The following is a 23,145-nucleotide window of genomic DNA, read 5'->3' on the forward strand; positions in this document are numbered from 1 at the left end:
CCCCCCGCTGCGCTCCGGGTCCCCCCCATTCTACCCTGTGCACCCTCTCGCCCCCCCCCCCACCTCCATGCGCCTTCCACGCACCCCTCCCTTCCTTCCCCCCCCCCCGCGCTGTGCACCCCTCCCAGCACCCCTGGTGAAACACCCTCCCCGTGCACCCCCTCCCCTGCAGCTCCCTCTCGCCCACCCTGCACCCCCCCCGCTTGCACCCCCTCAACCCCCTCCTCTTCATGCACCCCCCCACCTCGCTTACCCCGTGCTCCCAGCGCACCCCCCCACGCGGCTGTGTCATCCCGCTCCCCGTGCTGCGGGACCCCAGCTCTGTGCCCCCCTCCTGACACTGCACCCCCAAAATCTCTCCTAATGGTCCAGTGCTATTTTTTTCTTTTTTTCTTTTTTCTTTTTTTTTTCTTTTTTTCTTTTTTTTCCTTTTTTTCTTTTTTCTTTTTCCTTTCTTTTTTTCTTTTCCCTTTCTTTTTTCTTTTCCCTTTCTTTTTTCTTTTCCCTTTCTTTTTTCTTTTCCCTTTCTTTTTTCTTTTCCCTTTCTTTTTTCTTTTCCCTTTCTTTTTTCTTTTCCCTTTCTTTTTTCTTTTCCCTTTCTTTTTTCTTTTCCCTTTCTTTTTTTCTTTTCCCTTTCTTTTTTTCTTTTTCCTTTCTTTTTTCTTTTTCCTTTCTTTTTTTCTTTTTCCTTTCTCCTTTCTTCTTTTTCCTTTCTCCTTTCTTCTTTTTCCTTTCTCCTTTCTTCTTTTTCCTTTCTCCTTTCTTCTTTTTCCTTTCTCCTTTCTTCTTTTTCCTCCCTCCTTGCCCCAAATCTTTCCTGCAGCCGCCGGAGTTTGCTCAGTGCCACCTGAGGGACCCGCACGGGTTGGGGGGGGGGAGCTCCCTGCCAGCTCCTGTTCCCCTCCAGCCACCCCACTGCTGATGGTTTCTTGTGTTTTCAGCCCGGTTTTCCCCATCCCACGCCGGTTCCCGCCCGCCCGTAGCCGAGAAACGCGCGTTGGGGGAGCTCGAGCCTTCCCACGGTGCATCCAGCCCTTGTCAAGCCAGGCAGGATGTCGGGAGCATCCCGAAACCGGGCTCCGGGGGTTTTACCCCGAAACGGAAGGCAGGTGTAGGGACAGAGCAACCAAAAAAAAAGAGAAAAAGAAAAAAAATGCAGCTGGGCATCTGCATTATATTTTGTATCTTCGGTCACCGACGTGCAGCACCCAGCGGGTTTTATCCCGATAAAGGCAGCGGGTCCGACCGGGAGCTGCCAATCCCGGTGGAGGAGCGAGGGGGACAGGGAACGGGTGTGCGGCTCGTGCCCTGCCCGGTTCTGCAAGCGCTAAAATGCCGGTTTTTAGGAAATCCTCCCATTTCTCTCACCTTGCCCTGGGTCCGTCCGGCTGCAAAAAAACCTGCTCTGTTGGTGACTTCGCGCTGGGCTGTGTGGAAGGGACCCGGCCACCTTCAGCCACTCGGCTCGGAGGGACCCTGTGGATCATCTCCTGGGGTCCGCGTGGGTCAGGCGGGTGTTCCTGTGGGATGTGAATGGCGTTGCAGAGTCAGGCCGGACGAGTCGGGTCAGTGCACGGCTCCGGGGGTGGGCCCAGGGTGGCCGAGCGGCTCCTTCGCCGTGCTCCGAGGACTCCGGAGGAGCCGCGGCTTGACACGGGCAGCGGTGACACAGCTACACCCTCACGCCTCTGTGCAGACTGCACCGTCTGTAGGTACTGTGGGAGATGCTCCGGGGAGACCTCATAGCAGCCTTCCAATATCTGAAGGGATCCTACAGGAGAGCCGGAGAGGGACTCCTGGTCTGGTGATGTAGTGATGGGACAAGGGGTAATGGGTTTAAATTGGAAGAGGGGAGATTTAGATTAGATATTAGGAGGAAATTCTTTGCTGTGAGGGTGGTGAGACACTGGAACAGGTTGCCCAGAGGAGCTGTGGATGCCCCATCCCTGGAGGGGTTCAAGGCCAGGCTGGATGGGGCTTTGAGCAACCTGCTCTAGTGGAGGTGTCCCTGCCCATGGCCAGGGGGGTTGGAACTCGATGATCTTTAAGGTCCCTTCCAACTCTAACCATTCTATGATTCTATGCTTTGTGGTCACCTACGTCTCAACACCTGGGCGTTGGTGTGCAAGCGAGTGCTGCCCAGGCCTTAGGGGGAAACGCAGACGTGGTTCCTTTCCTCCTGGGACGGGGCTGAAGATCTTACCAGGAGCCGATTTACAAACAGTTTTATGGCTCTAAATAGTGCATGTTAGTTTTATGGCACTGTCGTTGTAACGCTAACGATAACAGAGGTGTCGGGAGGATGTTTATGCACGCGTGTATACGCGTGTGTTGGTAAAGAATATTTATTTCCCTTTCCAACCTCTCATTCAACCAATTGCTTGAATGGCTTAAAACTGCTTTTAATCCTACAGTTACCTAAAACCCCCTGAGAAAGCAGGCTCAGGGGATGAGCTGGCAGGAGAGGTGGGCGATGGTGTCCCCGGGGGACCGGGGCTTTCCCCCGTGAGTGACGTTGTGCTCTGGGCACGGAGGCTGGAGCAGCTGGGGATGTGGCGCAACCGTGAGAGCGTAAAGATGCGCGGGCTCCTTGTGCCTTCAGTTAACTGGGGTTGGGTTTATTTTCCCAGGTTTCTTCTTCCGTGTGAAATACTGGCTTTGCAGGGGTGGGCGCTGAAGCTGATTTTAAGCGCCGTCTTAAAACTATTGCTGATTTGTTAGAAACGCATGCTTTGAAATAGTTTTCAGATGTCACTTTGTTTCTGCAGGCTTGAAGTGCTTTTGTAATTTGATTTTTGTGTGTGTGTGTGTGTGTGTGTGTGTGTGTGTGACTTTGGAGGAGGAGGGGAGAGTCCCCGTTTCTGCTGTGGAGGAGACGGTGGTGAGCTCCTCCAGCAGCGTGAAATCCTTCTGAGAGAGTCTGAAACACATTTGGGAATGCACCTTTAAACTGAATATCTTCGTAGAGGTTTTGGTGAATGTCAGGGCCGTTCTTTTTGCTTCCCATCTGCTCCCACTCTGCCCCTCGCCACTGTCCCCCAGTTCTTCCCCACCTCTGGCCTCTCCCCGTGCCCATCACCCTCACCCAGCCTGCGGAGCGTGTGTTGGGTTATGAGCCTCCCCTCATCCTTCCTCTTGGGATGGAGCTGTTGGGGATTTGCTAATCCCTTTCTCCTGCGGATTCCCTGCAGCCCCCTCTCTCCTTGTTCCCACCAGACCGATGGTCTTTCCATGACCAGTTTTAGCAGGGAGACCTTTTGACACGGGGCTTCTCCTCGTTTCTCCGCAGGCAGCTGGTGACCAAGAGCTCTCCCGCCTGGCTGCTCATCGCTGCCCGCTCCCGCCTCGCCATGGCCACTCCGGACGTCAGCGTTCACATGGAGGAGGTGGTGGTGGTGACGACACCTGACGGCGCCGTGGATGGAGGCGGCGTGGAAGAGGTGAAGACGGTGCTGGTCACCACCAACCTGTCCCAGCACGGGTAAGAGATGGGGTTGGTGTACACCAAGGTGATGTGCTGAAAAACCTCCCACCCGTGATCGTAGTCTCCTGGGCTGGGTGTATTTAATCACCTACTACTTACTCTTGCAACACTTCTCGCAGTGGGGACCTCAGTGATTGATGCCCAGGCGGTCTCTGGTTCCTCGTTAGGTCCTCACTGATGCCCCTGGGACCATACCCAGGGCTGTGGGCTCTGCAGCTCTGAGCTTACAGGGCAGAGCAGGCTCCGCTTCTTCTGTTAAATCCGAGTTGCCACTGGTGGTTTTAAGCTGGTGTTACCCAGAATGAAAATCAATGCAACAGTTTTTGTATGGATGGGGGAAAAGGTCTTTTAAAGAAAACCAAAACCAACAAAAAAACCAAACGAAAACATCTTTTCTGAGTGGATGTAAATGTTGGAATGGACACAAATCTAGTTGGAACAGGACACCAGAAGCTAAATTGATGGTTTTTATGCTATTTATTTCATTATTGCTTCATTAAGCTGCGTATCTCCGTGAGATGAGTCTCTGCTCGCAGCACGGTGAGTGCGGTGCCGCAGGGCTCCCCTTCCCAGGGTGGGTTTGGGGCCGTGATTTTCGGCAGAGCTCTGCAGGAACCTCCTCTGCCAGCAACAGGAGTGAGAGAGGTGGCCTTGAAAACCACATGGCATCGGATGGAGGGGCAAAAACACGGAGTGAACATGTCTGATTTTTAAAGTCCTGCTGTTTTGCCCGGTTTCTGCCTGCCTTGTTGGCATTTCAGATCCGGGGCTGCTGTTTGTTTCGGTCTGGTCTGTTCAGCTGCAGGTTGGTCAAGTCTTTGCTTCTGTGGCCAAAGGGCCTGGCTGGTACCTTGAAGGCCCGTGTAGCCACGGGCTCTTTGCTTTATTTCTCTGTAGTCTTTCCTGGGACTGTGCCCAGAGCCATTTAAGTGCTTTGTGGGCAGAAAATCCAAGTTCACGCCTGGAGCTGGATCCAGGCAGGTTTGTCTGATCCAGAAGTCACTGCATTTGAATTAAGTGGGTAGAGAGTGGCTGTTAATTGCTGTCCACAAAAAGGAGACGTTTGTCTCCTTTCCTCAAATACGCCCTGCTGTTTCTATGTCGGTTCCCTGTGGCTCGGGGCAGGGCAGCGGGGCGCAGCTTTTGCATTAGAGTACAGGCACTATTCCCCCTGTTCTGCTGTAACTTGTGTAAAACTCATTAACAGATGAAATTATGGCAAGGAACAGGCAGGGGCAAGAGCCGTCAGTGCTGGGGCAGGAGCGGGGACACCATGGGCAGGAGCTGCTCATTCTATCTCCACATCCTGGGTCTACAAACGCTTCCGAGAGCCTTTTCCATTCCTAAAAGAGTAGGAGATGGTGGGGACAAAAGGCTTTGCTCCTCTTGCTTTCCGGCCCTCGGTGACTTCCTTAGCTCCCTCAGTGAGGAAGCAGCAGCATGGGAAACTTGGGATGTGGTTCTTCATGGATGCGGAACAGTTCCTGGTTTTAATGTGGCTCTGAGCCTTTGCAGCCCCATGTGCAGCAGCGCAGCATTGTGCAGGAACACGGATCATGGCAGAGGCTGGCTCAATCAGTTTGGTTTCTTTTTGTTCTTATTTCCCATCCTATTATTCTTCGGAAACCTTTTTTCATCCTCCCAGTGTCCCCTGGGTGGTGAGGAGCAGGACAGCTCTACACAACGGAGAGAAGGTGATTTTTATTTAGTTGCAGCTACGAGTGGAGCGTATCTTAGCAGGCATTAGGAGATTCCCTGAGGGTTTTCCATACAGCTCTCTGGAGAAGGGCCGGTGGGCAGGCTTCTCGCTCCCACGTGCTCCGGGGTGGCAGCGGATTGATGGGAGGGACATGGATCTCGGGCTCATGGAGCAAAACCCGCCCGACTCCCACTGCACCGGGTGCTGGGACTCCCCTCACTGAGCGGGGCGGTGGGGTGAGTGGTGGATGGCAGCACGAGCCACCCATGGTCTCTCCGTAGCCTTGGATGGTTGCCTCTGCTGGGCTCTGCTCCTCTTGGGGAGATGCCAGAGCGGTGCTGGCTCCCTCTCCCTGTGTTTTCCCTTTGCAGCCCCAGCTGGCGTAAGGAAAGCGGCTGCAAGCAGGGGCTGGGATTCCTCGGCTTTGGCTCGGTTGCTGCTGCGCAGGAAGCCGGCTTTGAACTCATCTTATGTGACACTTAAAAACCATGAGGCTGAGGTCACAGCCAGACTCGGCCTGGGGGTTGGTGCCTTTTACTAGTGCTCCTTTGGGTACAATTTTGCTATTTTTAAAAAAAAAAAAAATATATATACAACCAATGGTTAAGAGTTAAATAGTTCCTGTGTTTTTAAGATTGACTGGAAAAGGAAGAGAGAAATGGGGAAAATAGTAATAATAAACAAGAAGCTTTTCTCTTCCATCTACGATTGGAAGGAGTCTGTACTTGATGCTCTGATGAGGTGCTTGTATTTCAGATCAGCATCCCCAGCGCAGGTTTCTGGTGGAGACTTTTTTTCTCTCTGAAGTTTCCAGGCAGGGCAGGAGGGCAGGAGGGGCAGAGAAAGAGATGCAAGCCCGCTGCTTTATCAGCATGCACTTTCTTCTATTCCTCCCATCTGGTTTATGGATCCTCCCAGGGAGGAAGATGAGAGCCATCCTCCCCCGGCTTCGTCATGGCAACCGGCGAAGGCAGGACCAGCTTGGTGGGATGCACCGCTGGGGCTTGGAAGGCGTTTGAGTTTTCTCCTGCATCTGCCTCAGTCTGTTCCTCTGGAAAGGGATGGGGGAAGCAGTGTGGAGAAACGCACCTTTTCTTGTGGTTTTCTTCCCCCCCCCCAGTTACGTGTCCGTGGCAGACACAGACTTGTTGCTTGAATTTTTCATACAAGCTGCTGAAGTTGGCTTGTTTGGTTGGTGTGTTGTTTTTTTTTTTTTTCTCTGGAGGATGGGGTTTAAGGTGTGGGCTGGGTTATTTCTCCCAACCCAGTAATGCCTTTCAGTCATTTTTTAGAGCAGTGCGAATGCGATGGAGTCCTGGAGGAAGCTGCGTTTCAGGTGCTGACTTTCTGCTGGGGTGTTTCTTTTTGACGAGCCGGTGCGGGGTTTTGGTCCGGTGGTTGGCGGGGGCAGATCAGAGTCAGGGCTGTGGAGAGCTGGGCTTTGCACGTTGGGATGTGGCTGCTGCCTCTCGCAGCCCTGGCTCCCTGCTGAAGTGATATTGCTGGCTTTTCTCCAAACGCATCTGGAGAAATGCAAGAACCAAGCAGCAAAGTGATGAAGAAAAACCAGGTTACAGTTCTTCCATTTTTCTCACCTCAAACTGCCACTTCTGTAATAGTCACCTGTGTGCAAATGCGTTAGCTCTGAGTTTACCTTTTCGAGTCCTTTCGTCTTATCCATCACCTTTCCCTCCCAGGGCTCTGGGTTGTTGGTTGCCGTGAGCTGCAGAGGCAGCGTGACATCCTGCAGTGCCTTTTTTTCCCACAACTGGGGCTGCCTTCAGCTCTCGCTTCTCTGGAGCTGCATCTCCCAAGTTACTCACCTGGTGAGGCTGAGCTGCCGCCCACGCCGGTTCCCTTATCTCGTACCAGGTACCTGCCCTGCGGCTGGCAAGGGGAGGGATGCTTTGAAGCTGCAGTTCCAGCCCGGAGCTGTGTGTTAAGAGGCCAGGATAGAAAAACCAGTTGCTCTTGAATTTGCTTGTCCCTGTGGCACTGCGGGTAGGAAATGTGGTTGCCAGCGAGTCGCTAGGACCATTCTTATAATTCACCCGTGGTACCAAAGTGGGGTAAATTTCAAGTTTATTTTTTTGTTATGGTTTTCCTTAGGAAATTTATATGCTGAAATATGTGAAAAGTTAACTGGTTCCCCCTCCCCGCCCTCCCCCCCCCCCGCTGGACAAGCTTGCAACAGTAATTAGACATCTTCAATACCAAAACCAAATGCACATCTTAAACCCCGTCAGGAACGGTCCGTGCTGAGAGCTGGCCGTGATGCACAGGTCAGATGCATACGGGTACCAATGTGGGCTTCTTCCCTCGTGCGGGAGCCGAGGGGGCAGGGAGCGTGTCCCAGATCATGGCCCTAAATGCCTTTCCCGTCAGAGCATGCACTGGAGCTCGTTAGAGGGGCCTGGGGCTCTGTACGCTGCAGCGAGAGCTGGAATGGGCAAAGAGCGAGGGTGCAGATGCTGTGCAGGACCAACTGGATGACTCCATCAGCAAAGCACCAAGAGAAGCCGGACATCTCCGGGGTGGGCAGGATGAAAGCAGTCGGATATTCAGCTATTAGTTAATATTATGGGTATGTTGACTTGTAAGAGGTTCAGAGATTGGATCATGAGGGTCTATAGCTCACGTTATGTTATCTCTGCTCATGGATCTGCTGCTGGGGTTTGTCGAACTCCTTTATAGCGTGTTTGTGGCTCCTTGAGGTCCTGCTCTCTGGGAGCATCCCACGTACCAGGGGATTCAGCCAGTCCATTGTCCAGACAGCAGCAGCATGTTTCACACATGTTTTTCCTGGGGAAATCTTCCCAGGCAAAGCTGCCAAAGGCTGGCAGTGACTTCTGAGCGAGGGACCGTGCTGACAGCATCCCTCCTCGCCAGCTCCCCAGCACAGGCTGTGCCGGAGGCAGCTCCATGGGGATGGGATTCAAAGGGAGGCGAGGCAGGGCTGGCAGCGGGCCTGCCTGCCTGCTGGGGGGCTCTTCATCTCTGTATGGAAAAACGGAGCTGAGCCTCTCAAAACCAGAGCTGGCTTTTAGCTCTTGTGGGAAAATGTAGTCCGAGTGACTTTGGAAGCAATATCTTCATGGGGCATTGGTTGTGGGGGTGGCATATCCACACGGCTTAACTCTGCCTCTCCAACTCTCTTACCAGCGGTGACATAAATGAGGACACGCTGGAGACCGAAAATGCAGCTGCTGCGGCCGCTGCTGCTTTTACAGCCTCTACGCATCTGAAGGAAGCGGTCCTAGGTAGGTTCAGCCTTTGCCGTAGCCCCTCGGTTGAGTCGTGCCAGCTCCAGCACCCCAATGTGGCACAACCCTGCACTGCTGCCGGCCGAGAAGGTCCAGCCGCTGCTGTGCGGGGCACCCAGCTGGCCCCGGGGATGCTGTCCCCATCATCCAGGGATGCTTTCCCAGGGGCCCCGGGGATGCTCTCCCCAGCATCCAGGGTAGCCCAGTGACCTGTCGGGACTGGGTGACGGGAAGGGAGCTGGCGGCTGCTGGCTGGGCTGCTGCTGCCCTCTCCTGGTGCGGGATGAGACCCTGTGTCCGGCCATCGCTGGCTCCTGCCCTTCCACCTTGCAATGGGGACGTCGGTTTTGCAGCAAACTCACAGGCTTTGGTTACAAGTAAAAGTGAATTTTGTGAGCAAAGACTGTAACCAGCTGGGCTGGAGCTGCCTTAAAAGCAGTTCTGCTCTAAAACCCAAGGTGAATGACACCTGAACAACATCATTCTTTTCATTTTTATCAAGAATTGAATTGGCCACTGACTTCTCAGATTTCATGCACTCAGCTGCAGCTGGTATAAATCTGCACTGTTTTGCCTGAGAAATTTGGGTGGTTGGATGCTTTAGTAGCAAAGGGCAAGCGAGTGGTGGCCACAAACCCCAACACACTGCACTATGCATTGTCTACGTTTATTTCTTTTTAATCCTGAGCTTCAAAAGTGCTTCATCACTGTACGTGTACCTCAGGGTGGTGAATCGGGGGCTGCGACTCACGTTTCTTTTTGATCTCTCCCTTCCTCTGTTCCCTGTGAGAAGTGAAGATGGCTGAAGACGAGGACAGTTTGGAGGCAGAGATTGTCTACCCCATCACCTGCGGGGACAGCAAAGCCAACCTCATCTGGAGAAAGTTTGTGTGCCCTGGGATCAACGTGAAGTGTGTGCAGGTGAGAGTAAAGGGCTGTGATGCTGGATCCATGCCTTCCCGTGCCCACATTGCGGGCTCACCTGGCTTTTCCTGGTTTTGATGAGCTTTGAGAAGCTGCTTTGCATCAAAACCACATCGTGGTGGGAGATGAGGAAAATTCTTGGTACTGTGGTACCTGATATTTGTCTTCTCGGCCAAGTTGAGCAGTCCTGGCTGGAGAGATGCTGCCTCAATTTAACTGCATTATTGGAGAGTTTGAAAAATTTGGGCAATTCCAGCGTCTGCTCGGTTTGAAAGTTGAGAATTTGTTGAGAAGTTTATTGGTAGGGGATCTGCTGAAGAGCTTCTACTGTGTCCTGCATAACTTGTGGTTAAAATCTGGATGAATTCAGGAAGATAGCACGAGTGATGTTATCGTAAGCCATCGCTGACACTGTACATGAACTAAACAATATCCTGCTGAGGGAGCATCTCCTCTGGGCTCTGTTGCAAGAAGGTTTTCCAAAGGGTGGTCCTCGCCCTTTGGAGGAGAGATGGTCTTTTCCACCCCTGAGGCAGAGGACAGTTACTGCCGCAGATAATCCTGCTGCTGCCTAAAATCAGTCCTCTCTCCTCACCAAATCCCATGTACTTGTTCAGAGAAGCAGTTTCTCATCCAGTAATGGTGAGTCAGCTCCGTGTTGATCAACGTGGACATTGAAAAGAGGAGGCCTGGACTTGGGAAATCCTTTCTGAGATGGGCTATATTCTGCAGGTTGCTCAGGACATGGGTTCAGGCACAGCTGGGTGTGTAGGGCAATAAAAGAAGGGGGAAGAGCTGGCTCTGATACAGCGTATGCCAACTCCCTCAAGCTGGTTTTCGGTAGAAATGGGCGTGCGCTGTGAGAGGGGCCAGAGGTTTCACCGATACCGATGGTTGGGCTCGGTAGCAGGAGGTCAAAGATCAAATGGGCTTCTCCTTCCCTTGCTTGTGCAGGGCATAGTGTGCCCCTGGAGCCAAACGTCACCGCGGGCTCTTGTGAGTCTGTTCGTTAGTGGGAGTGCCAGCAGCTCGCTGCTGTTAATGATATTTTGAATAAACTCCATGTATTTTTCCCAGCCTGGGCTGGGCATTTAGCAAACTCCTCTGTGCTGTTCACACCCCTAAACCCTTGGCTTTGAGCAGCTGTTAACCAACCATGAAAGCAATATTTGGCTTTAATATTTTTTTAACTCGGTCAATGTTCTCTCGGGGGGGAGAAGCGTGTGTCCGCCACCTGCTTTGGTGCTGTTATTTGTACAGCACGTTGAGGCTGTGGTGCAGCTCCGCTGCTGGGCGCTGGGAAGTGCCACCTGGGCAACCTGGCTCCGTTGCTGAATCGCGCTCGCGGGGCACGCTCTCGTTGGTTTATGGCTTGTCACACTGATGTTGCACTTCTGCCTCTTGCAGTTTGATGATCACCTCATTAGTCCCAAGGAGTTTGTCCACTTGGCGGGCAAGTCGACCCTGAAGGATTGGAAGCGGGCGATCCGGATGAACGGGATCATGCTCCGGTTAGTCTCTTCGTTTGTATCTGCAGAGCAACAGCCGAGACTTCTTCTTTCTTGGGGATCGCGGTGGGGTGGAACAGAGTCTTTGACGTGGTTGTTCTGCTGCTGAGAGAGCAAATGCACCGCTGAATGTTTGTTTTAGCAGCCTGGCCCCAAACATGTTCTGTCCAATGGCTTTATCCTTGTGCCTAGGGAATAATTTGGGGCAAGAAATGCTTCCCTGGTCCTTTTAGGACTTGAACCACACTGAGTTCCCAGCTGACATAAGGCCATTGAAAATTTTAATGGCTGCTGGTGGTCAGGCCATGCTGTCCATGGGTTCTCAGTGCAACCTACCAAATGGAAGTCAGTCTGGTCATCAACTAATGCTCTCATGAAGCATGTCTGCTTCACATCGTTTGTTGGTTTTGGGGTATTTTTTTTCCCAAGGACTTATTTGAAGCTTATTTATGCAAGCGTTTCTCTTCCCTAGTCTTAACTATGGCAATTTAGTTCTTCTATGGTCTTCTTGAACACCAGCCTGAGACTGTGATTCAATTAAAATCTGTCTCTGCCTGTAGGCAGGATAAAAAAGCATCACCTCTTTCCCCAGGAGTTGTCAGTGGTTTTATACTCTTTTCACAGGGTGACATTGCCTTTGCCTGTATTTTTCTGCTTCAGTGCAGGCGTCTCCCATATTCCTTCTAAGCAGCCTTTGCTCCATGTAGATTTTGCATAATAGGCTTATGCTTTGGCAAGGCAGGTCTTTCAAGGGAAAAACCAAAACAACCTCACGAGGAATGTGTGAAGGCAAGCCCAGCAGCCCATGGGAGCTCAAGTTGTTATTGACCAGCAAAGCCCAGGGATGCTTTGGAGACAAAGTGCTTAGACTGGGTTGCAGTGTTGCAACCCCCTTTGCTCAAGCTGAGAGTCCTTATTTTAGTTTATAAATAGGGTTATGCCCCATCTCTTTTTGAAGTGTAGAGTTAAAAAGAGAAAGGAAGAGACTTCCTGCTATCTCGCCGTGGGCTGAGACTTCAGGTGACCCTTCTGCTGGAAGCTGCTGGGGGAAGGTGCTGGTGGGACCAGACTGGCACCTTCTCTTCTCCTTACTCCTCAATGAATGAGGAGTTCATCAGTCCCAGCAAGGGTTCCTAATTGAAATTACAGACCCCCATGCAGAAGAGCCTGGGACCAGCTCCAAAACCGGCTTGTCTGGAGGCCAAGCATGGCCCTGCTGTTAGGAGGTGGGAGAGCAGCGGGATGGGGTGGCTCTGCCATTGCTGTGGGGAGCCCCACAGATGCGTGGACGTGTTTGGGGTAGGTGTGTGTTGCTCGTACAAAGGTGGGGGATGTCCTCAGAGCAGATCAGGAGATCCCAGAGAGGAGGACCCTGTTCAGCATCGCGGGGCAGGGATGAAACTACTGCATGGGAGCATGGCCTGGAGTGACAGGGAAAAGCTCTCCCCGCTTCACTGCTGTTATGGGAATGGCAGTATTTGGGCTCTAAACAGTATGTTTTCCCTAAAGGCTTCTAGCCAGCAGAAGATCTGCTGAGAGCAGTGTGGTTTGTCCCGATGCTTCTCAAGATATGGTTAGTTTTACAGGGATATATCCTTAGGAAAAGCTCGTGTGTCTCTTGAGCCTCTCAGCCCAAGTCGAGTGCTCCAGTGGTGAAGAAATAGACTTTCATTCTTGGACTAAGGAAATTCATCCTCTCTGGGTTGTACTTGGAGAGGAACCTTTTCAGAGGGCTGAAGTCCCGCTTCCCCTCCTCCATCCCGCAGGAGGAAGCGGGATGTGGCAGGGAAGTGGTCAGAAACTGAATCTGCTCCAGACCTTTCTGCAGCTACAGCACAATGGGCTTTTTCCTCCCTGTCTCAGCCTCCTGAAAGGTTTTACCACCACTGGAGTGTTGCGTGGTGGTTGGACTTGTGTGTGGCCGGTACAGAGCAGGCTGTGGATGCTGTTTTAATTCTTAGTTAATGCTGCCTCTAAGGTCAGGACACAGGGGGACTTGTCAAGGGAAACTCAGGATGTTGCCTCTGCCTGCTCTTCTGGCTTTTGCTCTGCTCCTGCTGACATCCCTGACCCTGTGCTTGCTCCTTGTTTTGCAGGAAGATCATGGACTCGGGAGAGCTGGATTTCTACCAGCACACGAAGGTCTGTTCCAACACCTGCCGGAGCACCAAAATCGACCTGACAGGAGCCAGGGTGTCCTTGACCAGCCAGACATCGACGGAGTACATCCCTTTAACTCCCGCTTCTGCGGATGGTACGTCCAGCCATTCCTCACACCCTGGACAGGGGCTTTGAAGCATTAAAACACAACAAATGCCGCATATCCAACGCCCCTTTACGGTTTCCTCTCCTTTTGGCTTTGCGGGTTGTTTTACCCTCTGCTTCCTCTCCCTGCTCTGTTGCAGGATTCCCCATAGCAGAGTTAGGCAGAGTCGTTATTGGAGCATCTCAGCAGAGATGCAATAACTCACCTAGTTCTCTGTAACACTGCATGACTCAAAGAGCTGCCCTTCTGGCCTCCTGCCTTACTCCAAACTGTGTAGCTGAAGCAGAAGACTGCAATTAATCTGTAAGAAAACTGTAGTCGTTGCTCGACAAAGTCCCTTTCTGTCCTTGCTGCTCTTTGGGCAGCGTCCACAGGGCTCATCCCAGGAGGCAGGGATCAGCTCGGCTTCTGCTGTGCAGGGTGCCAGGGCAGGAGTCCTTCCTCCTCCTCCTCCCAGCTCTAACCTGACTGCTTCCAGAATAATTTAGGGGTTTTCATTTGAGGCACCGTCCCTGGAGGTATTTAAAAGACGGGTTGACGTAGTGCTTAGTGACAAGGTTTAGTGATGGTTTTTTATCAGAGTTAGGTTGATGGTTGGATTAGATGATCTTAAAGGTCCCTTCCAAGCCAGACAATTCTATGATTCTACGATTCTATGATTTAAGGCTCCCTGGCCAAATTATTATTCGGATTGCTGATGAAAGATTAAAGAGAACTAGAGGATACAGCAGATTTATTTTATCTGCACTGGTATATGTAGTTCATAAAACTGGATTTCAATGATGATGGCTACGTAGCTGTAGCCCTAAACTTAATTTCACCTATAATTACAGGCATTTATTTTATTATTGGAAAGCTTTCTAATTTCTCACTACTTCCATATTTTTTTAACTCCTCTTGCTTCTGAGAGTTAAGAACAGCCCCCAAAGTGCCCCAAGCCCCGAGCTCCTGATGGTGTCTGTGGGAGCAGAGCCCTTGGCCAGCTCTGCAGAGCACCTTGGGCACCATGGCCCGGTGTTGTGGTGTGGATGCCAATGCACGGGGCAGCCTGTCCCGAGCCCTCCCGTTCAACGTGGACATCAGCTCGCCAACGGGGAGATGTTTCCCACGCTGCTGGGCAGCACTGGAATAACCAGAGCCCTGAAGGCCACAGAGTAATTGGATTTAATGGCAGCGGCTGAGCAGTATGAACGCTCCGTGCAGCCCTGTGGGTCTCTGGCCACGTTCCCATTTATCCCGCTCCTGTGCATGGCTCGAGTGATGCCGGTTCCCTGACTCTATGGTAACAAAATCGCTGAGATTGGGCAGAGCTGGAGGAAGGGAGGGAGCCCCCCCTTCATCCCCACACAGCAGGGGGGATGCTCTCCCCTTGGAGGCTTTAGGAAACTCTCCAGGCATCCCAATCCTGAAAAAAACTGTAAGCTGGGCAAAAAACGATTGCCAAAAATATCAGGCTCTAAATCTGTTTGACTTTTGCCCTCAGCAGCACTAGTGTGTATGCGGGGGGGCGGGGAACAGGAGGGAAATGCTGCTCTTGGGCATGTGTTCTTGTTACAAGGGTTGCAGAAGCGATCCCTGGGGTATTGCGCTCCAGTGGGGAAAAATAAGTACTGCTGGCACAGCAACCGCGTGCGGCTTCAGCATCCGCTCGGGTGTCTCTCTCCCTTCAGCTCCGAGAGCTATGTTCGAATAAAAGCGCAATAAAAAGGAGAAGTTGCAGAAATGCAGCAAGGGAGTGCTTCCCTCAGAAACAGCCTGTGAAAAATACAGAGAAAAATCAGGACTTATTTTGTTTTTTTTTTTTTCTTTTCTGTTTTGCTATTGGTTGCAGTGAACGGATCCCCGGCTACAATTACCATAGAAACGTGTGAGGACACCAGCGATTGGAGCACCAGCATCGGAGGTACGGCTTGGGATCCCACTGGGCTTGGCGCATCCGGGGCAGAGGATGGAGGTGAAGGGAAAGAGGGAAACAGCAGGGATGAGGAGCTCCCTTCTTGGTGGAGCAGCCCTGCTGCCTCCACTGGGATTATTCATTTGCCACTTACCAGCACGTTGTGCTGTGTTATATCCTGCCTGCGTGCGGTCTGACCGCAGCATCGTCTTGGCATGAAATTATTCTAAGTGCTAAGATGTCAAAGCGTAGGGCAAATGCTTGATGTGCCTCTAGGAAGAAAATAAAATAAATCAGAGGGGTCATAAAATCATTCTTGCTCCTCTGGTTGCTCTGAGCAACAGGCTTTTCTGTAGCATCGGTGTCCTGTTCGTGTGTTTGGACTCGATGATCTCAAAGGTCCCATCCAACCAAAAAAAAATAATATTCTGTGACAGAGGATGGGGAAAGCATGTTCTTTTCCAGCTGCCCCTCCTTCGGGTACATGCTCTGGCTGGGTTTTGCCCCAGCACCCTGTGCCTACAGCCCCGCAGGACTTCACCCTTGTAGGGGCCAGAAGGGGACCCCAGAGCAGGTCACCATTAAAACCCCCTCTGAGGATTTTAAGGATTAATTCCCTCACTTTCTCTTTCTCCAGATGACACCTTTGCTTTCTGGCGAAGCCTGAAGGACACAGGTCTTCTGGAAGAAGTAATCCACGAGTTCCACCAGGAGCTAGTGGAGACCATGAAGGGCTTGCAGCAGCGAGCCCAGGATCCCCCGCTGCAGCTCGGTGGTAAGGACCTGGGCACGGGTGCTCAGAGGCATATTAGGATGGAGATGGGCTTGTGGCTTCATTTTTTTTCCTCCTTAGGGATATCTGGATGGCACTATAGGGCCATATTTAATCATAAGTAAATCTCATTTCTGGCTGCTCTCTGGGCAGGCTCTCAGCTGTGCTCGGGGATGCTCCTGGTGGCCTCAATTCTCCAGTTCCCTGTTTGCTAGGTCTGGACAAACGCTTGGCTCAGGAAGGGAGGTGGAATTTAGGCCATCAAATAATGATCAGCAACCAGCTACTGTGCCAGCAGATATCTTATCACCCCTGCTAAGCAGGAGAGAACTGTTGATACGCTAGTGACCTCTTGCACTTTCTCATGACTTCTGTCTTTTTTCCTCTTCCGCAGCCTGTTGTGTCACCCTCCTGCAGATTTTGGCTGTCTCAGCTGAACGTGTTCGCTGTCGTAATGCTTTTTACCAAGCTATAAATACTTTGCGTAGGGATTTTTTTGCTTCCTCAAAGATCTGTGTCTTGTTTTTAAGATGCTGTTTTACTCAACAACGTAGTCCAGAACTTTGGTATGCTGGATCTGGTCAAGAAGGTCCTGGCCAGCCACAAGTGTCAGATGGATCGCTCGAGGGAGCAGTACACACGGGATCTGGCAGGTATGACCCCAAGACATGCACTTCTCATCACTGCCAGCACGTTTTCTTTCTATGTAAGAAAGTGGGGTTTGGGTTAAAGCTGGTGCACCCTACACCAGCTGTGGTGGGACTGGCTGCTGCCGCTCCAGGTGTTGTCGCGGTCCCTAGGAAGCTTGTCCTGGGTCTGAGCTGAGCTGACCCTCTTCTCTCTCTCCAGCTCTGGAGCAGCAGTGTGATGAGCACCGCAAGCGAGCGAAGGAGCTGAAGCACAAGTCGCAGCACCTCAACAACGTCCTGATGACCCTCACGCCTGTCTCCGTCCCCACGCCTTTAAAACGTCCCAGGCTGACCAGGGCCACCTCTGGACCGGCTGCCATCACCTCCCAAGTCCTGTCCCAGCCAGCACAGCTTGCAGTCACCCCCGGCATGCCTGTCTCCCAGCTCGCCAACCTCCCTCTCGGCAAAGTGGTCTCAGCCCTCCCACCCTCAGTGCTGGGCAAAAGCCCATCCCAGCCTCCCGCCGCCAGCTCCCCGGCCTCTCCGCTGCTGGGAGGGTACACAGTACTGGCCTCCGCCGGCTCCACCTTCCCCGGAACGGTGGAGATCCACCCGGACGCTTCCAACCTGACAGTGCTGAGCACGGCTGCGGTGCAGGACGGCAGCACGGTTGTGAAGGTGATGAGCCCCTTCCAGCTGCTGACACTGCCGGGACTTGGCACCACCATCCAGAATGTGACACAAATGGCTCCCGGTGGGAGCACGGTTGTGACTGTCCCATCTGGTGCCACCGAGGCCACCGGGGATGAGCACGCCACCGCTGCCATCGAGGTGACTGCAGTGGCCGACGAGGCAGAGCAGAAGTGAAAGGGGGACTTGCCTGGAGGGACGCTGGCCGTGCCGCTCTGGGTGGAACTGCCTTTTCTCTGGCTGCGCTGTGGGACGAGGAGTGGTGTAACGAGGGGCACGGGTTAACGAGACTCAGAGCAGCTCACATCGGTAATGAGGAGGCTCAGGTCAGAGGGAAGGAGGGAGAGGAAAGATGCCTGGAGAAGGGAAAGGCAAAAATGCTTTGCCCTGTTTGGAAGAGAAAAAAACCAAAAAAGCTTATTTTTTTATAAAGCTTTCCTCCCCCGTTCTCTTGGAATAATTATTCTGTTCTAGGTCATCAGCCCTGCCTCGTCTGCAGGCGTAGCTGGAGCAGCAGCAGTTAGAGGAGCGAGCAGGAGCAGGGCAGGGAGAAGGCGGTAGCAAAAGGAGAAGCGGGCGAAGCGCTGAGCAGGCACCGATCCGGCCTCCGAGGGGTCTGGTGTGAACTGATGGGAGTTGTCAGGGAACCGGCTGCTCCCCGTCCCCGGGGATGCGGAGAGCGGGTTGTGCATGGGGTGTGTGCGGTCATCGAAACCAGGGAGAGGGTCTGCGTGGCACGGGGAGGTTGGCTTCTGGTGTGTGATGCTGGCTTTGGGTGGTGGAAACAAGCTGGAGCTTTCGTGGCGGTGGCCGTGGTGGGTCACCCAGGTCTGCTGGGGTAACGAGCGGGGAGAGAGAAACCCAGAGGGGGCGGGAAGAGCTGTAGCTTCTGAGGATTTAGGGTCTCTTTCTAGTTTTCTCAAAAAGAAAAAAAAAAAAAAAAAGTCCATTCTTTGGGATTTTTTTTAAAGCAAAACCCTTTTGTTGTGAAGATCGTGCCGTAAGGCAGAGACGTGCTGTTGAATGTGCAGAGATGAGCTGAACGGCAGCGCTCGGAGGAACTTGCACTTATTAACGAGGTGTGACCCTGCTGGTGCCCAGCATCTCGCCGGGCGCGTCATCCCACAGGAGCTGGGTGCTGCCGTTCCCTCCCCGCCGGGTTCCAGCAGCCGTTCTGTAACGGGGTGGTGACTCCCCCAGTTACTCCTTCCACCACTCGACTTGCTGCCAGTCTCATCTGGTCCCGTCGTAAGGCAGACACGCGCCGTGCGGCCGCAGTGATTTCACGCTGTCTCCGGCTGGAAGGAGGCAGGTGCTTGAAGTGTTGGGGTTTCTACAAACTTGATCTGGCAGCAGCAGCGGTGACAGGTCACTTTAATGAGCTAATAAATTTTTTTTTTTTTTTTTTGAAAAAACGCTGCTGGTTTATTGTTATTTCCGCGTCTGGTTGCGACAGCCGGGGCTGCAAAGCAGGGTTAGGTCGGCGCAGGAACGCACTTTGCACTTTTATTTAAATATAAACGCACCCATATATGTACGTACGCGTGTCTGCACGTGTGCGAAGATGCTCCAAGCCCTTGAGGGCGTTGGGCACGTTGTGATGCTCTGTGACTGTATCCTGGGTGTTTGAGTGACTGGGCTGGGATGCACCACTGTGTTCAGGGGAAGATAAGGGGGTGGTTTGTTTGTCTGAATCTGCTGTGTGTGGGGGGGTGCTGGTCTGGTAAAATCCTGGGAGGAATGAAACTTAAGGAAAAACCCTTTGGGTTTGTTAAAGGTAGACAAGAACTGAGTTTTGCATTAGGAGAAGGCGATTCTGCTGTTGGAGGGAGGAAGAGAAACCTCTTGGACCCTGCCAGACACGTGAGTTTGAGCAATTTCAGCGAGTGGGAGCGGCTTTATCCCAAACATGTCCATACTATAGAAGGATTTATTTTCTTTTCTTTGGAGGTGATGCTTTTAATTTCAGGAACTGAAAAGGTTGGTGCCACCCTGCCAAGACCAGGCTGGATGAGAGCAGCGGTCGTGCAGATCTTCCATCCCGCAGCCGGGATGGGGCTCTGTCGACACTTGGCTCTTTCCCGTGGCAGCAGAGGGATGGATGCCGTGTGTCCGCGTGGAGGCAGAGCCCATTTCTCAGAGGAGGATTGATGTTCAGAAACCTCTGGTTCTGTGTGTCACAGCCCCAGCGAAACCTTTAAATCAACCCCGTATTGGCTAACTCTGCCTCTTCTGCCAGGCGGGCTGGCTTTGACTATCACTTACTTCCTCCTACTAAATAAATATTAACTCATTCCCCACGCCGGGGAGGGGGACAGCACGGCCAGGCTTGGCCCTTCGGTGGGGCCGGAGGTGAAGAGATATGTGGGGCTGGGGTTTGCTCTGGCACGGTGTTTGTTCCGCAGCCCATTCAGCCACGGTCACTTGGGGTGGGTGGGTGAGGACACGGCTCAGCGGTGCTGGGTGCTCTGGTGTCCCCCAGCCCCTGAGGTGGGCAATGAGGTCCCTGGTGCTCCTGGAGGACGGGGAGGAGGTTGCAAGGGGGCTCTTCTCCATGCCTCTGCGGTTGGGTGAAGGTTCTCACATCTCTTGAGGGCAGGAGCTGTCGTAGCTTCAGCAATCTGACATCTTAAGGGGTTTTCAGCAGTTTTCGTGTATAATGAGTTTTGCTTTCAAATCCAACGCTGCTGAGATGGACATGGCCATTGTGTGTGTTGTTGCCAAGGGAGCACTTTGCTTTTAAACCAGCAGGTGTGGGGAGGCAGTTGCCTTGAAAGGCTTTTTGAGTTTGAAAAGATGCTGGGGTGAAGCAGGAGAGGGACATCTGTCCATCCTGCCTGTGTGCCCATCGGTGGCTGGGAGACCCCTCAAACGCTCGCTGGTCCAGCCTGGGCATCCCCAAGTCGCAGTGGATGCTGTGAGCAGTGATGTCTTTCTGGAGGTAGTTCAGATGTCTTTAAAAAAAGTTGGGGTTTATGGACTCTGAACATTTGCCCTTATTCAGGGACGCTTGGATCACTTTGTGGCATTTTATTTTCCACCCTTTGCCTGGGATTTGAGTGTGGGTGGATGCGCCATCATCCCGGGGAAAAACCTCCCTGCAGCCCCTGCCTACGCTGAAATCCGCATCCTGAAACGGTACGGGGAGGGTGGTGGGGCTGTGCCTGAACGCCTGGGCGTTGCTCGTGGCACTCGATGCCATCTCCGTCTCCGATACCGGCAGCAAACTCGGCACCAGGCACCCGCTGCCCGTCACGTCCTGCCTAAAAGTACCAGTTTTAATTTAGAAAAGCACCCAGCGGTTACAAAGCCGAGCCAAGCGCTTTATGGGGTGCCGTGCGGGGCTGGGCTGTCCCCAAGGTGTCAGGCCCTGGCACAGGCAGGGTGTGCACGGGGCTGGTGAGCTCCAAAGTCTGACCGTCCGTGGCACGGCTGGGGCGGACCCGGCTGCACCCAGCGCTGATAGCAGCCAACTCCTTGAGCTGTATTCAGAGGAGCTGTGATACGCAATCAAGGGGAAAGGATTTATTCCTCTGAGGCGTTAGATTCTGTTTCGTTTCAGCTGAGCCTGGACCCAGGGCCACAGCTGATTAGGAGGAGTCCTGCCTAATCACAGGCTTTTCCCTCCCAGGCTGCTTGGCCGATATCGCAGTCATTTCTTCCCTCCTATCTTTGTACTTGGGACAGCGTTAGTATGTCAGACCAAGGAAATATAAAGGGTTGTGATCACTCTGAACCTCTTCTTGCCTCTCCAGCGTGAGCAGCGTTGCTGAGCCGGACCCAAGGGTGTATTTCTAGCCCAAAGCCCTCTGCTCCCACCCTGTGACGGTGAGTGAAGATCCCTCTGTGGCCACAGGGACACCTTTCCCTGGCAGTGCCGGGGGCTGGAAAGCATGGATGAGTTTGCCCGGTCCTGGAGAGCTGTGGGTTGAGTGCCCTGCACCAGCCATCTCTGCTTTGGGCAAACCCATCCAGGTTATCCAGGGCCTGCGGGTTGAAAGGGGGTGGCTGGAAGGGCCTCCTGGCTCCTCTTTAAGGGTGTCTGAGAGGTGACATCTGAGCGTGGGGTGGGACGGGGTTGGTGGCATCTGAGCATGGGGTGGGACAGGGTTTTTGGCGTCTCCACATTGGTGTGAGCAGTGCTGGGGGCACGACAGTGAGTAGCAAGTGCTGGGGCAGAGCTGGCAGTGGGGAGGAGGCAGCAGCTCTTCCCTGGCTCCACGCACCTTTACCTGTCCCGGAGATTATAGATCGCTTCACCCACAAAGCATTCCCAGTGTGGGTGTACTTTGCCCTGCAAGACAATGCTTCCTGGGGGTGTGAAGAGCAATCCATGCAACAAAAGCTCAGCTGACGGATTTTGGCTGGTGCAATCCTTCCCTCCCTTTGCAGCGGCTTTCAGGGCAGCCAGGCAGGGAGGTGCTGGCAATACAGCCCTGTGTCCCCGCAGAGACTGGCTGTGATGCTCTGGGATGTCCCAGCAGCGTGCTCCTGAGCATGCTGCGGTGCTTCCCCGCTCTGCAGAGGGCGGCTGGGTCCTTGCAGGGCCGTTGGTAGCTCGTGGTAGGGCTGGGGCTGAGGCTTGAGAAGGAAAAGCAAGGGGAAGTCACCTACAGCAAGCTGGGAACAGAGATTATCAGTTGGCACGTGGATGACTGGCCTTGTGCAGGATGCAGAAGGGATGCGGCCGTTGGGGCTTGAGCAAGACAGGGAAGTGCCGGGGTGTGTGCGGTTGTTTTGTCTCCTGGTTCTTCCGCCCTGGTTTCGGCAGTAAAGCATCGCTTGTGGGGAGCACGTCCCGCCTGCAGGTCAGAGGCACTGACAGTAGCACCACGCTCTGGGGCTCTGAGCTGGGGACCCCCTGAGCCCTCCCCAGTGAGGCTGCGCTTACCGACTGCGTGCTGCTACGGAGCCGAGGTGGGCTCCCAGGGCTGCAGCGGGTGTCGTGCACCCCACAACTGGAGCATCGGGGTGAATCCCAGTGGGTCAGGCCACCACATGAGCCTGGGGTCCCTGCAGCAGGGCTGGGGCTCCCACGTGCCCACTCTGCCAACCTGGTGCTGCCGGCAGCTGCCTTCCTGGGGTCCCCTTGGGTGCTCAGCCACGCTCCCCATTCCTCCCGAGGGGAGCCTGGGGCTGCTCCGCTCCCAGCCGGGCGTGGAGGACTCGCATCCAGAGACAAATTACATAAGGGCTGCGGATGACTCATGCCAAGTCCCTGTTTTTCTCCGGATTGTGCGGTGACGGAGGCACAGCCGCTTGCATTCTCTGCTCCAAGCATCCGCGGGAGCAGCCTGCGGCTTTTGGGAAAGACCCCCAGAGGCTCCCGCTGCCTCGGCATCCAACCGGCGGCACTGGAGGCAGAGCTGTGCCGTGGTCCTGCCTGCGCTGCTGCCCGCGGGCTGCCAGGGAACAGGAGGCTCCAAGAAATCGCCAGCTCCTCAGTCACTGGGTTTCTTAGGGGTGGTACCAGGGCAGGAGATGCTCCAGCATCCTCGTGGGAGACCCTCCTGAGTCTCAGCTTGTCCTTGGACAGTTTTGCAGTGTGCCGGGGGGGGGGGGGTTGTTGGGGAGCTGCAGGCTCGATGACTTCGTGGGGAAACCCCTCCGTGGCTGCCGGTCTTGTCACCGCGGGAATGGAAACCGAAACTCAGGGCGTTCAGCTGGGTGTTTGTTTGTCTAAAATCGGCAAATCCTGGCTTTTGACTCTCCCCCCCCCCCGGTGCTGTTGATGCCGTGACGCAGCTTTGCCTCCTCCCTGCTCCGGCTGCCGGGCCCGGGCAGAGCCTTCCTCCTCTCTGCCTGCCAGAGATTAAGTAACAGCAGAGCCCGGCTTCTCCCTTGGGTTTCTTCTCTATCGCCTTTTTATGCGTGCCAAGCAGGGCCAGGAGCTTTATCTAAGACAATGGAAACTGTTTGCTCCTGGAGCTGGAGCTCTAGGGAAAATACCTCACCTGTAAAAGTCAGAGTGAAACCTCCAAATACCACCCCCCGTAAAATCAGAGTGGAGCCTCAG

The 23,145-nt window shown here is 53.6% G+C and overlaps 1 protein-coding gene across 1 annotated transcript; it reads left to right on the forward strand.

The window, feature by feature from the left end:
- Positions 1-3,295: 3,295 nt before the first annotated feature.
- GMEB2 (glucocorticoid modulatory element binding protein 2) lies at positions 3,296-18,531 on the forward strand. Its single transcript, XM_074157274.1, has 9 exons — positions 3,296-3,481; positions 8,346-8,443; positions 9,240-9,367; positions 10,778-10,881; positions 12,975-13,132; positions 14,976-15,047; positions 15,676-15,813; positions 16,341-16,463; positions 16,660-18,531. The coding sequence occupies exons 1-9, from the start codon at positions 3,351-3,353 to the stop codon at positions 17,304-17,306; spliced, it is 1,599 nt and encodes a 532-aa protein (XP_074013375.1). The 5' UTR covers positions 3,296-3,350; the 3' UTR covers positions 17,307-18,531.
- The last annotated feature ends 4,614 nt before the right edge of the window (positions 18,532-23,145 follow it).

This window comes from Numenius arquata, chromosome 12 (assembly GCF_964106895.1).
Source record: "Numenius arquata chromosome 12, bNumArq3.hap1.1, whole genome shotgun sequence".
NCBI classification, from domain to species: domain Eukaryota; kingdom Metazoa; phylum Chordata; class Aves; order Charadriiformes; family Scolopacidae; genus Numenius; species Numenius arquata.